The 15,963-nt window shown below is 49.1% G+C and overlaps 1 protein-coding gene across 1 annotated transcript in view; it reads left to right on the forward strand.

The window, feature by feature from the left end:
* Ttll6 (tubulin tyrosine ligase like 6) overlaps positions 1 to 15,744 on the forward strand; it is a 26,427-nt gene extending 10,683 nt beyond the window's left edge. The window contains exons 7-14 of the mRNA XM_021178311.2: positions 387 to 612; positions 2,031 to 2,206; positions 6,126 to 6,314; positions 7,523 to 7,700; positions 9,049 to 9,324; positions 10,584 to 10,917; positions 12,972 to 13,243; positions 15,051 to 15,744. Of these exons, the coding sequence (XP_021033970.1) occupies positions 387 to 612; positions 2,031 to 2,206; positions 6,126 to 6,314; positions 7,523 to 7,700; positions 9,049 to 9,324; positions 10,584 to 10,917; positions 12,972 to 13,210 (1,618 nt within the window). The 3' untranslated portion in view covers positions 13,211 to 13,243; positions 15,051 to 15,744. The remainder of the gene's footprint in view (positions 1 to 386; positions 613 to 2,030; positions 2,207 to 6,125; positions 6,315 to 7,522; positions 7,701 to 9,048; positions 9,325 to 10,583; positions 10,918 to 12,971; positions 13,244 to 15,050) is intronic.
* Positions 15,745 to 15,963: the final 219 nt, after the last annotated feature.

Consider the following 15,963-nt stretch of genomic DNA (forward strand, 5'->3'; position numbering starts at 1 on the left):
AGAGAGAGAGAGAGAGAGAGAGAGAGAGAGAGAGAGAGAGAGAGAGAGATTGACTGATTGTCTCTGCATATGCGCATTCTTTTGGCTCTCCAATGTATACTCAGCCAACTCTTTCTTCAGCCCACGGATGTTTCTTAGAATGTTCTCAGGCTGTGTGCCCCGAGGTTCTGAGGCCTGAGGAGTCTGGGTCTATGATTCCTACCGGAGCACCTCCATTCTGATCCAGCCTTGGTGTCACTCTGGCTTCTGGGTGTTCTTCCCCACTGCGTGCCTCTGGAGTCTTATCATCTCCAGAAATTCCTGGCTTTCACCCTGCCACAGCATCGGCATTGGCATCAGCATCCCAGGAGTGATTCCCCTCCCTCATGCACCATGTCACCCTTCAGGAAACTCTCCACCTTCAACTCGTACATGAAGACCCACGGCTACGACGTGGAGCAGATCTGGAGGGGCATCGAGGACGTCATCATCAAGACGCTCATATCTGCTCACCCGGTCATCAAACACAATTACCACACCTGCTTCCCCAGCCACACGCTCAACAGCGCCTGCTTTGAAATCCTGGGCTTTGACATCCTGTTGGACCGGAAACTCAAACCCTGGCTGCTGGAGGTAGGGAAGTTGAGGGGTGTAAACTGTCCCCCCATGTCTGGGTCAGCCAGCTTTGGGGACTCTGCCTTCCTGGTTCACCTGGATTAGTTCAATTAATTGACTTCCCTTTCATCGTGCTTGCTGCCCATGGGGGTGTCACGCTTAGCTGAGGAATGGCCACCAGAGGGGGGTAGATGGCTGGGAATTGTGCCTTCCTGAGGTCCAACCAAATTTGCGGCGACGGCTGCCACTCTCAGGCAGAGTGATTGTGAAGACCCGCTCTGCTTCCTGTGTTTCCCACAAAGAGGCCTTCTTAAAATTCGATTGCCAGTGATTGGTTTCAAATGGGAGCAGCTTTGCCTGGTTCTCAGAGACCTGAGCTACCCAGTTCCAAGCACCGCATAGACAGTTCTGTGGTAAGGGTGGGGAAACACAATCCCGTGCCCTAGGTCGGAAGAGGAAGAGATGTCTGAGAGACTCCGCTTCCCAATTAGATTCCATAGCCAGCTTAAGCCGCCATCCAGTCTGCACGAGGGACAAGGATGTAGAATTCTGGGGCTCTCCCCTCCTGCACACTCCACCCGTATTCTCAGGCTGGTGAAGGAGGGGTGGGGTGGGGGTGGGGGTGGGGGACACTGTTTGGCGCTCCCACTCAAGGACAGAATGAGGTGGCAGCGCAGGTCCCAGAAGCTGCTGGCACGCCACAAATGTCACACTGCTCCTCTGAACAACATGGACTCTTCTGGGGGCAGGCGGGAAGTGGCCTTCTAGCTGCCTCCTTCTTTTTCTCCTTCAGTCCTGATTAGCTTCTAGAAAGAATCACTCTGCTTCCAAACTTTGAACTGCCATTTCCTCTGGTGTTCTTTTCTCGTTTTCCTCTCCTCTCCCCCCTCCTCCTCCACCTTTCTCTTCTTCTGTTCCCCTCATTCCTCCCAACCTTCTTTCTTTCTTTCTTTCTTTTCTTTTTTTCTTTTCTTTTTTTTTTCTTTTGCTTGTTTGTTAGAAATAGGGTGCTGCTTTATAGCACAAACAATTCTGGAACTTACTGTATTTTAACCTCAAACTTGTGGCAATTCTCTTGCCTCAGCCTCCTGAGGGGGATTTACAAGCACGAACCACTTATGTCTGGGTAAACCCATGGCTTTAGATCTCTTCCAGGTTAGCCTGGTCTACATAGGTCCAGGCTAGCTAAGACTACATAGAGAGTCCCTGTCTCGGAAACAAACAGAACCCCGCCTGGTTACCCTAGAGGGGATTCCACTTCCTGCCTTCTCTGCTTTCGTCACAGCAGCTCCAGTCTAGACCTCTCCCAGCTCTGTCTCACACACACAACCAGGGCTGTGAAGCCGGCCTTGGCGGTACCTAGAAGTGGGGTCTTGGTGTCATCTCTGCTTTCACATTGGTCAGCCCCATCTGCAACTGATGTCTTCTCTTCACAGGTCAACCATTCTCCAAGCTTCTCCACTGACTCCAAGTTGGATAAAGAGGTGAAAGACAGCCTGCTCTATGATGCATTGGTCCTCATCAACCTGGGGAACTGTGACAAAAAGAAAGTCTTGGAGGAGGAGAGACAGCGGGGACGATTCTTGCAGCAGTGTCCAAATCGGGAGATCAGGTAGAGCAGAGCCGCTGGCTCCAGGCAGCCTGTTCTCATCCTGCCCGGCCCTCAGTTAAGACTGCCTGTCCTGAGCTGGGTTGTGACTAAAGTCTGCTGGCTCTGTGGACTCTTTGTCACTTCCTGGAGGCTTGGTGATCTTGTGAAGTGGAACTATGTATACATAAGATATTAGGGGGACTGAATGACATCCATAGGAAGCCTTACCTTGTACCTGGCACCACAGTTTGTTAGAGATTGTTAAGGTCCTTGACTGTTGGGCCAGCGAGCTGGCTCAGTAGGTAAAGTCACTCTCAAGCTTTGCTTGGTGGCACAACCCTTGGGAGGCAGAGGCAGGTGAATCTCTGTGAGTTCAAGTCGTGCATAGTCTACAGAGAGAGATCCAGGGTAGCTGAGGTCCTAGGAGAGAAAGACAGGACACACACACACACACACAAACATACACACACACAGAAAGAGAGAGAGAGAGAGAGGTTGTAGTTTTGTTTGTTTTGAGATAGGATCTCTGTTGTAGTCATGTGTGTGTGTGTGTGTGTGTGTGTGTGATATGCACGTGTTGGGGGTAGCCTGTGCATACTTGTGCAGAGGACATCAGGCACTCTGTCACTCTCTACTTCATTCCTTTGAGACAGGGTCCCTTACTGACTCTGGAGCTGGACTGTTGGCTGGCATCAGGGTTTCAGGCTGCTGTGAGTGCATGAGGAGGCGTGCGAGGCCACGCCCAGCTTTCTAAGAGAATACTGGGGTCAAGCTCTTGTACCGTCTCTCCAGCCCCAAGCCCTGCTTTTTATATTTTTGTTTGTTCTTCTTGGGGTTGTTGTTGTTGTTTTGGAGATAATATCTAGTGTACCTCAGATTCCCATAGAACTTGCAACCCTCAGGCTGCCCCAGCTTCGAAAGCGCTGGGATTCCAGGTGCATATCACTATGCCCGACAGAGTGGATCATTGCTAACAAATAAGAACCCTATGTAGAAGGTTAGTTTGTGATGGAGAATTTGCAACAGTATCTTTTATTTTCCTGGTCTAACTGTAACCTTACCGCTTCTGTCTACCAACCTAGGCCCAGTCCTGGAAGCTGCTAGCCTCCATACAATCTGATCTAGGCCCGGAATGTTTTAAGCCTCTGACACTGCTGAATTCAACTCGCCCTTTCTAGCTCTTTCTGAATTCTGGATGGTCAACCCAGCCGTTCTGGCTCTAACACCTCTCCAAGCTAACTGATTCAATCTGGCTTCTCTCAGCTGCTCCTGAATTGCTCTGCTGACCTCAAACTAACTCTACAATCTGTTCTAATCCCCTGGCTCCTTCTCCTTCTCCGTCTCATCCTGTCTTCACCTGAGTCTAGCTTAGTCTTTCTTCAACCTGTCTCTGTGAAATTGTCCTGGTAAAACTGCCTCCTTCCTTCCACTGTGCTGTGCTCTCTTAAGTAGCTCCCCTTTCCTCTCTCTCCTTGTGAGAGTTGGGCATATCCTATCCTGTCAAGTCTTTCTCTGATTCATCACTTTGACTGCCACTTAATTAAACTTCACTTTCTTAGTTTGATTTTGTGTTTTACTTATTCATTTTATATCCTTCTCACTGCTTCCCTTCCGGTTACCCGGCCCCCACAGACCTTCCCCTATCTCCCCTCCCCTTCTCCTCTGAGCAGGTGGGGGGCCCCCTCATTATCTCCCCTCCCCCCAGAATTTCAAGTTTCTGCAAGGATAGGCGCTTTCTTTCCCACTGAGGTCAGACAAGGCAGCCCAGTTAGAAGAACATATCCTGTATGCAGGCATCAGCTTTTGGGATAGTCCCCATTCCAGTTGTTTGGGACCCACATGAAGACCAACTTGTACATCTGCTACGTGTGTGCAGGGAAGCCTAGGGTGTTTGTTCTTTGGTTGGTGGTTCAGAATCTGAGAGCCCCAAGGATACAGGATAGTTGACTCTATTGGTCTTCCTGTGGCATTCCTATCCTCTTTGGGACCTACAATTCTTCCTCCTTTTCTTCCATAAGAGTCCCCAAGCTCCATCCACTGTTTGGCTGTGGATGTCTGCATCTGCCTGAGTCAGCTGCTGTGTGGAGCCTCTCAGAGGACAACATGCTCCTGTCTGCAAGCATAACAGAGTATCACTAATAGTGTTAGGGACTGGTGCTTGCCCATGGCATGGGTCTCAAGTTGGCCTGGTTATGGGTTCGCCATTCCCTCAGTCCTTGCTCTCTTCCCCATGCCTATATTTCATGTAGACAGGGTAAATTTGGGGTTGAAAATTTTGTGGGTGGGTTGGTGTCTCTATTGCTCCGCTGGGGTGCCTGCCTGGCTACAGGATGTGGCCTCTTCAGGTTCCGTAGCCCCTGTGCTGTGAGTCATAGCTAAGGGCACCATTGACTCTTGGGTACTTCTCTTATCACAGGTCTCTGTCTCATCCTGGAGATGGCCCCTCCTTTCTCTCCCCAGTCAGTTGCAGGTTTCCATTCACTTTCACGGTCATCTGGCCAACTCCCCTGTCCTTTCCCACACCTGATTCTGAACGTTCCATATCTGACACCCCCCCCCCAAACATCGCTTTCAAAGATGGGTGCTTCCTTCTACAAACTAACTTTACCTTCATTGTTTGGGATTAAAGGTGTGCACTAAGGGTGTGTCTATATTCCAGCCAGGAGTATTAAAGGTTTGTGGTAAGGGCTGAACCAGATCACAACTAGAAACAGGTATTTTCGAAAATAACACAATCTTGGGGTTCACAATGTGATCACATATCCTGTAACAAGAATTTAGCAACTTAAGCCAGGCAGTGGTGGTGCACGCCTTTAATCCCAGCACTTGGGAGGCAGAGGCAGGCGGATTTTTCTGAGTTCAAGGCCATCCTGGTCTACTGAGTGAGTTTCAGAACAGCCAAAGCTACACAGAGAAACCCTGTCTCCAGAAACCACAGACGAACAAACAATAACTTTGTCACCTCTGCCGTGTTCTGTGCTGGCACCCCGCCCCCCACCATTTTCCCTAGAACTGGGTCTTGCTTCTGCAGAGTGGTTCTGCTGCCTGGAGACCCTGAGCCTGGTCCAGGGGGTGCTTTGTTGCTTTGCTGATCCCACTAAGCCTTACGAGACCCTAGGGCAACACACCGTAGGCATGTTCAATGGCACCTCATTTCCCTGGCACTCTGTGTGCCCCGTGTGGTCCTGTCCAAGAAGCCAAGGACGCCAGGATTCCTGACAGGAAACTGATGTGGATAGGCTCGGCTGGCTGGTGACGGCTCCAAACTCTAGAGCTGGGGCTGCCTGCTGCCTGCTGCCTGGGACTCCAGAAGGCCCCTTGTGCTGTGCTGTGCTGTGCTTTGCTTTGCTGTGCTGTGCTGTGCTGTGCTGTGCTGTGCTGTGCTGTGCTGTGCTGTGCTGTGCTGTGCTGTGCTGTGCTGCTGTTTCTTACACCTTAGCTGTTGCATCGAAGGCCTCTCTTATGTGATAGATAGCTCAGTGGCTCATGGTGTCCCTGCTGTATAGGAAGCTTATCTGGCTACCCTACTTGATCTCTTCCTCCCCGGGAGGTGGGTGAGGTCACCACCGTTCATAAAGGCTTAGTAAGTCCATCCAAGAAGCCTTCAAATATAGCAAAATATGAGCTGCTTTTCTCCAGAGAAGGGTAACGAGGGCAACGAATGGGAAGGTGGCGACAGTCTGTCCAGTCAGACTAAGCCAAGGGGGAAATGGGTTTTACTCATAAAGGGAGAGAATTTGGTTGAGCTGTCGGACCCTTGTAATCAGCTCCTTCGAGCATTGTGACACTGACTGTCCCAGGAGTGCTAGAAGCCCCTTTCAGAAGCATTCTTGCTTTCATTTTTAACCACTATTATTTGCAGGGTCCTAGATGACACCCAGCTTGGACATGTTCCTTCCAAGAAAACGTAGCTGTAGCCCTGCATTCTGTTTTCCCGCAGGCTGGAGGAAGTCAAGGGTTTCCAGGCCATGAGGTTACAGAAAACAGAGGAATATGAGAAGAAAAACTGTGGAGGCTTCCGGCTCATCTACCCTGGTCTGAATCTGGAGAAGTATGACAAGTTTTTCCAGGACAACAGTTCCCTCTTCCAGAACACCGTTGCTTCCAGAGCCCGGGAGCTGTATGCACGGTAGGAAGGCTTCCCTTAGGGCTGAGGTGGACAGGGTGTTCTGATAACTGTACTTGATCTGCTCCTCTGGGTGGCCCAAGGTAGCGGGGAGGATTTCTGTGTCCCAGTTCCCAACCTTGCAGCTGACAGAAGAACATCCGGTCCAGGTCTCACAAAGACCAAAAAGCTGCTCCCAGTTTCCTTTAGCACAGCGAGTCACTTCTCAGATGAGCTGTTGTTTTAGATATTCATCATTGAGACAAACGCCCCCTGGCCCACTGCTGCCTCAAAAGTGTGTTATGAATCCAGGCTATATGGAATCCAAGCACTTGTCGAGAACCATCCAATTAGGTCCAGTCCTTAATTACCAAGCATCTCAGATATGAGAGGGGAAAGTCAGAGCATAGAGAAGGTCAGATATCAAGATGACACCGAAGGACTTAGAACCCTGTCTCCTGACTCCCAAGACCAAGGGATCTCATCTGGTACACTGTCTTTGGTCCAGTCCTAGGGTTCACTGGCCAGAGAGCCCAGCAAATGGCCCAACATGGGAGCCTCTTGCTTTAGCCCCCTACCCAGCCCCTCTTTCCAGGGAATGGGGAGTAGTAGGCGTGAGAAGTAGCCCTTCCAGGCTGGAGAGATGGCTTAGCGGTTAAGAGCACCCACTATCCTTCCAAAGGTCCTGAGTTCAAATCCCAACAACCACATGGTGGCTCACAACCATCCTAACAAGATCTGACACCCTCTTCTGGAGTGTCTGAAGATAGCTACAGTGTACTTACATATAATAAATAAATAAATCTTAAAAAAAAAAAAAAAAGAAGAAGTGGCCCTTCCTTGGAAGCATGCTATGCCCCAGACTGGGGGTGGCAGGAAGGATGGCGCTTTCTCATCTGCTCTGCTCCTTGGCCTTCAGTCACCTGTGTGCAGGCTCTCCATCTTCTTTTTACTGTGTATTTTACATGTATAGGTGTTAGGCCTGCCTGCATGTCTATGCATGCAGTGCCTGCAGAGTCCAGAAGAATCTATCCGATCCCCTGAAACTGGACATATAGACAGTTGTGAGCTGCCATGTGGATGCTGGGAACCGAACCAGGGTCCCACGGAAGACCAGTGCTCTTAACCACCGAGGCATCTCTCCAGCACCCTCTCCGTTCTATCTTATCCATCCCCTAGGAAGAGTGCCCGCTTCCTCGGCCCATGACACTCACCTGTTCTTCACTCAGCAGGCAGCTGATCCAGGAGCTGAGGCAGAAACAGGAAAAAAAAGTCTTCCTAAAAAAAGAGAGGAAGGAAGAGACGCAGGGCGAGTCTGCGGGTGAGCAGGCAAGAGACAAAGTCGTGCGGCTCCAGCGACAGAGACAGCAGCCGAAGTGCAAGACGGTGGCCACCTGTCCCCCCAAACAAGTAAACTCCCATGAGGGGGGCGTGTGTGTAACCAGCACCTTGCCCCGGCTTGGGCCAACCCGTGGGAGGGTGCCACGGAGACCTCTGCTCCGAGCACAGACACACTGATAAGCTGCCCAAAGGGCTGAACTTCAGGAAGGGGTCTAGAAGGCACGAAGAGCCTGGCTCCTGTTAGACGATCCCTCCATCCTGGTGCTAGAGGATGCTCACATTGGTCTGTCTCTGGCCGTTAAGAGCCAGAGCCAGTGCTAAGAGCCGCCTGGCTGTGCTAGAGACAGCATGGGCCCATGTAGAGAGTGAGCCCCACAACTATGTATACTCAGTGCCCTCCTCTCCGACCTGGGTGGGAATGCCACCTTCAGCAGGCTCCTCAGGAGGGCTGCTGAGAGACATGATCCTCAGGACACTCTGTGGGCATGACTAAACAGGGCAGGGTGCTTCCGACGTGCTTCGCGCACAGGGCGGCCCAGCCCCTGGAGAGCCACCTCACTGTCCTGGGACCTGAGTCTTTGGTTTCTCCGTCTCCAGCCTCCTGCTCTCTTCTACCTCAGTGGTACAGATGACTTTTCAACACATCTTATCATTCTTATCTTGTTTTGTTTTTCTTAAAGATAGCGGTCTCACGTGACCCAAAACTTACTAGGTAGCCCAAGGTAACGTGAAAATTTTCATCCTCCTGTCTCCACCTCCTGAGTGCTAGGATTACGGACCTGAGGCACAACGCCTGGTTAATACTGCTAGAGACTGAGCCAGGGTCTCATGCATACTGGGCTGCTAATCAAGCTATATTGCTATCTTATTTCCCTCCAATCTTTTATTTATTTATTTATTTATTTATTTTCAAAATGTCTCACTCTCACCATGGAGCTCTTGCTGGCTGGCCTGGAACTCACTATGGAGACCATGCTGTAACTCGTGGCTATCCTCTTACAGTAGTACTGGGATCACAGGAGTGAGCCACCATACCTGATCATCTCCTTAGTCTTGAAGACTTCACTCGGAAGGGCTAGAGCTGGGTTGGAGACTATTTTCAACTTTGTCTCGGGGTGGGAGGGCATCACAGACACTTAGGAATCTGATGAAAACTATGGAGCACTTTGCCGTCACCTATGCCCTGTACTGTTTGTAATCCAAGTTCCGAGTGACTAACGGACTCCCCCTCATAATCCAGCCATGAGCTTTTAAGGGTTCCAGAACCCAGGCTCAGAGCTCCAGATTAGAAAGTCTTTGGTGTCTTCTGATTGCCTTCTCCTCGCCTCTTTTGCACCTTCCCTGGGGTGCAGATGAAACCAATGGTGGACAGGATCCCATCCCCCATGGCCTTCGTGTCTGCTTTCCTCCTTCCCAGTCCTTACATCCAGTGACCTTAGTATCCTGCACATCTGGCTTGCTCTTGAACATCAGAGGCCTAAAGAAAGGTGAAATTTCTGATAGCCTCGAACAGAAGGACACCAAGGAGGCCATGCTCATACCCTGCAAGCCCGTGTCGGCAAGGAACTACAGTTCTGTCCCTGACCTGAGGAGTGCAAACCCCAGCTGCTCCGAGCCAGAGTTCCATGTGCCCAATGCCAAAATCAAGGAAGTCAAGTCGGCCTTCATGGTGAACATAGAGAGCATTGCCCAGGTATGGAGAGGGGCGTGCTCTGGGCATGTGTGGGGGGAGTCTTGCTTTCTACTCCTTCTTCTGTCCCTAACTTGTAGCTCTTCAAGTACCCACCCAAGTACCCACTGCTACTGTTTGAGCCTCAGTTTCACTACTTTGAAGCTCAAACAGTGGAATGGCATATCTGCTGAGAGGGTCGGCGTGGGATGGGTTGAGGAGGGGCTCTCCCACAGCTCCTTTACCTAGGCAGGTTGCTGTTGACATAGCTAGTCTCCTCCAGTGCACTGTCTCAAATCTAGATGCTTCACACGGAACCATGTGTCCTCTTGTGGTTCTAGAACCGCTGAGCCATCTCTCCAGCCCAAGTACTACATTTTATAGAAAGGACCTCTGGCCCTTGGATTTCAGTATCCTTGGGGTAAGAGGTCCCTGGACTAGTCCTCTTTAGACATCAAATGACAAATACATTCACAGCTTTTCTTCCACTCCAGAGCCAAGCCAAAGAAACAGCAACAGTGAAATGTTAGAGAGTTTATTCGGCAGTCAAATGTCTAGTTTTTATTTGAAAAACCAAACCAAACCAAACCAAACCAAAAAAGCAAAACTGAAGTGTGGTGCCTTTACTCAGGACATAAGGCAGGAGGCAGAGGCAGGGGGATATTTGTGAGTTCAAGGAGAGCCTGGTCTACAAAGAAAGTTCCAGGACAGCCAGGGCTACACAGAGAAGTCCTGTCTTGAAACAAAACAACACAACAACAACAAAAGTTGACTCTGGGCCAGGTGTGGAGAATCATGCCATTAATCTCAGCACTTGTGAGGCAAAGCCAGGTTTATAGAATAAAATAGTGTCTCAAAAGTGCAAAGGCAAACAAATCAATAAAACGAATAAAAACGTGTATCTGTCTGTCAGTCTGTGTGCACACACACGTGCCTGTTTACATGCACACCATGTGTGTCAGGTATTCATAGAGAACTAGAGCCACTTCTCTAGCCCCTGAGCACAGCTCTTAATTCATCATTGTGACCATTTTTTGTTGTTGTTGTTGTTGTTTTGTGTTTTGTTTTTTGAGACAGGGTTTCTCTGTATAATCCTGGCTGGCCTGGAACTCACTTTGTGGACCAGGCTGGCCTTGAACTCAGAAATCTGCCTGCCTCTGCCTCCCGAGTGCTGGGTCTAAAGGTGCCCGGCCAATTGTGACCATTTTTTAGTGTATCTTTCAGGAGCAAGGAGGGATCCCTCTGCCTTCCACAATCTCATTCCAGGCTGTTTTCTTTTTCAGCCCATAACGTCTGTAGAAAGTACCCGAGATGCCACAGCCCCCATCTCAACCTCTCTAGAATCCCTGGCAAGCATGAGCCTCTCCACCAGCCCCGAGTGCAGCAGCCCCGAGAGTGTCCATATGGTCTCCTATAACCGCAAGCAGCAGAAGGCCTCCTCCCACAAGCCAATCCAGGAGAAGAAATCCAAGCCTCTCATGTTTTCCAAATCCAGGCATTTGGACCTGAACTGTACCTCGATGAAGAATGACATTAAGAGGCAGTATCTGATGTCAGAGATACTGCAGAAGGTTCACATGAAGAAGAAACGCCCCTTGTTCCCGGCTCCCAAGTCACGTGAGTACTGGTGTAGGCTGGGCTGTACCAAGAGCTTAGGCGCTGGAGTCGGCTTTCTCTTACCGTGACAAAATGACTCATGTTCTTAATTTCTAAAGAGAATACGCTGGTTAGGCTCATAGCTTTCAAAGGCTTGGTTGCTGATCAGGCAAACCCCCATCATTTTTTTTTTTTTTTTTTGGTTTTTTTGAGACAAGGTTTCTCTGTGTAGCCCTGGCTGTCCTGGAACTCACTCTGTAGACCAGGCTGGCCTNGAACTCAGAAATCNGCCTGCCTCTGCCTCCCAAGTGCTGGAATTAAAGGCATGCACCACCACGTCTGGCTAAACCCCCATCATTTAGGTCTTGGATGGGAGTGTGCCTTCACAGCAACGGTAGGGAGGCCAGGGTGAGTGAAACGCACTTGTTTCATGGCTGGGAACCACAGGTTCCATAGCCTTTTAAGAGCATCAGGTGTCCAACTTTAAAACTTCAGGCTTTGGGAAACAAAGACTTCCAAACTGTTAGGGCCCCATCTGGTGGCACATGCCAGCAATCTCAGCAATCAGGAGGCAGAGGCAAGAGGGTCTTGAGTTTGCAGCTAGCCTGAGCAACACGACAAGACACTTTCTCAAAAATAAACGAATGCACACATAAATACGTAAGTAAATACATAAATAAATAAATGCCAGCACCTGTTATGGGAAGCTCACAACAGTCTGTGTAACTCCAGTGCCAGGATATCCAAGGCCCCCTTTCTGGCCTCCTTGGGTACCTGCAACCATATGGTTCATATATAGATGAGTGTGAACATACACATCAATAAAAACAAGTACTATATTCATTTTATATATATGAGTATTTTGTCTGCATACATGTCTGCATACCATATGTATACCTGATGCCCTCGAGGATTCCCTCGGATTAGAGCTATGGACAATGGTAAGTCACTCTATGGGTGCTGGGATTTGAACCTAGGTCCTCTGGAAGAACAGCCAGTGTCTTAACTGTTGACCTATCTCTTTAGCTCCAACAAATAAAATGTTTAAAAACGGGCTGGAGAGATGGCTCAGCAGTTAAGAGCACTGGCTGCTCTTCCAGAGGTCCTGAGTTCAATTCCCAGCAACCACATGGTGACTCACAACCATCTGTAATGGGATCCAATGTCCTCTTCTGGTGTCTCTGCAAATGTCTACAGATGTAAATGTCTTTAAAAATGTTTAAAAATATAAATAAAATTAAAAAAAAATGATCAGGGCTGGTGACATGGCTCAGTGGATAAAAGAGGAGTGCCACATGACTCTGATGTTCTGAATTTGACCGATAGGAGCCCCATAAAGGTGAGTGGGAAGAATTGAGTCCATAAAACTGTTCTTTGACCTCCACCTGTGTGCTGTGTTACACACACCCCCACACACACACATACACAATAATAATCAAATAGTTTATACTAAAAAACTAGAGGTTTGGAGAGATGACTCAGCAGTTAAGAGCCCTGTCTGGTTTAGACCCAGGCTCAATTCCCAGCACCCACATGGCTGCTCACCAGTCTCTGTAACACCAGTTTCAGGCAATTTCATTCCCTCTTTTGGGCATCAGGCATACATGCTGTACACAGACAGACACACAGGTAAAACACTGATAAAAAAAATAAAGTAAAAATAATTACCACTCCCTTGTAAAAAGAACAAAAACAAAACTAATAGTGACAAGAAGATTCAAATGATATAGGATGAAAGAGAGGGAAACCAGTTGGTACAGACCCCAAGGCTTTAGGATTCCCAGGTCAAAGGGGTTAGGTCCTCTTCTCTATCCAATGATGGAGAAGTGGCTCATGTGCTTAGAGAGTCTGCATCCCCACTGAGCAAGAGAGTCAACAGAGTGCTGGCATCCAGCGTTCCCAGCTCTTGTTCCTATGAGCCCCATCATCTGTGCCAATCTTGGGAGAGCAAAGAAACTGAGTGGAGCAGAGAAGCAATGGCTGACTTCCATTCCAAGACCTTTAGCCAGTGTGGGGGCAAGGGAGCCTGGTAGGAGGTGGCCAGGGACCTGTGCTGACTGACAATGCCTTTCCAGAATACCCGACCTTGTCCAAGGAGCGGTGCCCCCACAGCCGCGGCTCCAGCAGGAAGAAAGAGATGAATTCGCCCTCCGTCTTCGTCCTGCAGGCTTCTCACAGCCGTGCTGAATCTCTGAATGACCTTCTGGTAGTTGCCACTCAGGCTCGCCTGGACCCTCGGCCCAGCAGAAGCCATTCGGGCACTACGACAAGGGACTCCAGCACACAGGACCCAAAGCACACTGCCACTGCCTGAGCTCTGGTCACAAAAGAATGTGAGAGGAATCAGGTGGGTGCCACCCTCATCCCACAGATAGGTCATCTCCATCTGATCTCCTCTCTTGATCTTCCTGGAGTGTTGAGTATGGAGGAGGATAGAGGGACTGATGAAGACCGACAGGGTGGCCTCTACTCAGAATGAGACCCTAGCTTGGCCTGTTTCTATGGTGCTGTCACGAGGTGTACCTTACCCTGGCCTTCTGATCTACAATTTGGAAGTAAAGAAGATTGCCGGGCGTGGTGGTGCATGCTTTTAATCCCAGCACTTGGGAGGCAGAGGCAGGCGTATTTCTGAGTTCGAGGCCAGCCTGGTCTACAGAGTGAGTGAGTCCCAGGACAGCCAGGGCTACACAGAGAAACCCTGTCTCGAAAAAACCAAACCAAACCAAACCAAACCAAACCAAACCAAACCAAACCAAACCAAACCAAACCAAACCAAAAAAAGATCAAGGGTTTGAGGGTTTGAGGATGTCTAAGGGCTTGCCCAACCTTCCCTTAATGATAAACTCAGGACAAACAGACAGCGTTTCTTCCCCTTTACTACTCTGTCATGAACTTAAAGCCTGTCCTGACCCATGCCATGAGAGAAATAGACCCCCGGCAGCTTCCTCCATGTCTGTAGAACTTACCGCAGTCTCATAATCCTCCCTCAGGATGCACATGTATGATGAATGGATTGTCACCGAGGCCAGACTGTGCATCTGTGTAGTGTTAATGACCTAGGGGTTCTAGAATCTGTTTAGTAAGATTACAAGGATGTTTAAAGTTTGACCAGGTGGGTGGCCTTGATAATGGTGACCATGGTGACCAGGGTGATGTGCTGTTGCTGTTGCTAACCCTTGCATGGATTAGAAAAAGACTCACTTGTTTTTGGTGTGAGAAAGCTTTGCATAGCTTTCTCTGTCCTCTTTCAAATGGGGAAACCAAGGCAGAGAGGTTAAGTAACTACTGTCCCAAGGCATGCTGACACTGCCTCCTCTTTTTTTTTTTTTTAAAAGTGTCTGATGGGTGTGGTGGCACACACCTTTAATCCCTGCACTCAGGAGGCAGAGGCAGGTAGATCTCTGAATTTGAAGCCAGCCTGGTCTATAGAGTAAGTTCCAGGATAGCTAGAGCTATACAGAGAAACCCTGTCTTGGAAAACCAAAAATCAATCAATCAATCAAACAAACAAACAAAAAACCCCAAAACAAGCAAACAACAAATAACCCAAAACAAAGCAAAACCAAAAAACCAAAGTCATACAAAACAAAGCAGGAATAAACAAAAAGCCCGAAAAATACCATTGAGTTTGTTTTATGTTAGCTAACTACTCCTGAATTTTGGGCCTACCCTGGAGTATTGTTGATATACCTAGTGATACTGCATTGGAGAAAACTGATTTCCCTGTTGCCAGCAGGCAGCAGGCATTAATTGCAAATAGCTTCTAGGTTAGGGGTGGGGCCCTGTGTCTGCTTGCCACCCTTAGGTACAATGCTCTTTAGCTGGTACCATCTGCGGCCAGCAGCTTACCCACTTTTAATGACTCATACCAAATGTCTGGGATGTCAGGTGATAGGTGACGAAGGTTATACAGGTAAAATGTAGTTTTGGTGAGCGTGGTTTTGACTCTTCTAAATACCTCCCGATACACTAGTAGAAATGACGATGGTGACTTTAGGGCTGGGTCGTAGGTCAGTAGAGCACTTGCCCTGCTTAATCCACAGTATCACAAAGACAAGAAAGAAAGGAAAGAAAAGGGGAAAAATTGACCTTACCATTCCAGAAGGCTTCATAAAAGATAATCTAAGAAAAATCCATTTTTTTCCCCTTTCTAGAATCAGACTGGATCTTCGCCATTTCCTTTTCCTACCTCTTACTCCAGGAAATGATGTGTCTCTTCCTGCAGCGTCTGCAACATCTACAGAATGGACTGGAAGTTTCATTTCCGCATCTAGAAATTCTGGTCTGATAACTATGTCTCGTTGGCACCGTCGAGGGCAGTGGCCTTCCCTTCTGTGCTCTCCCTGTTAGTTCACAGCGCTGTGTGTGTGGGACCAGGACCAACAGGGATCCAGCGCTGCTTCCTTAGGACAAAGTCCACTTGCCTTAGCTGTGGTGCTCCCCCCAACCCCAGGGTTAGGCAACTTGAAGGAGGAGTGAGGGGAGGACTCCAGGAGTCCAGAGCCCTCATTCCACCTGCAAACCTGTGCCAGTCCCCGCCCTCCTTTCTAAAGAAAAAGAAGGCAGAGTCGGGACTAAGTGTGGTGGAATTCTGAGTCTTGGTGGAAAGAAGCAGGACAGTTTCGAATTCACCAGCAGAAGAGAGACCACGCCCTCTCTACCAACCCAAAGGCCTTCCTCCCCAGCCCCGGGACTGCCTCTTGCTGCTATCTTCCCTTTAGTCTTGCTGGCAAAGACAGGTAATGTGAGAGAGTACCTAGCCTGCAGGTGTTTCTTCCATTGACCTGCAGGCATTATATGTCTGCCCACATGTATACATTGATAAAATAAATTGCCATGCCCAATGCTAGCAATGAGCCTGGTCCACAATGGGAGGTGGGGCAGTAGCTGCTCTGAGTACCCGTCACTGACCTATGGAAATGTGTCAGGAGCTTTTGAAGTCTTTCTTGGGATGGATGGTCCACAGGAAGCCCTGCTCTTTTAGTTAGGATCCAGGAGCCTGCAATGACTCGTGTGGGGGCAATAGTGATGCCTCTCCTTTGGCTAGCAGAGAGCCTAGATAGACCC

Source organism: Mus caroli, chromosome 11, assembly GCF_900094665.2.
Source record: "Mus caroli chromosome 11, CAROLI_EIJ_v1.1, whole genome shotgun sequence".
Lineage (NCBI taxonomy): Eukaryota > Metazoa > Chordata > Mammalia > Rodentia > Muridae > Mus > Mus caroli.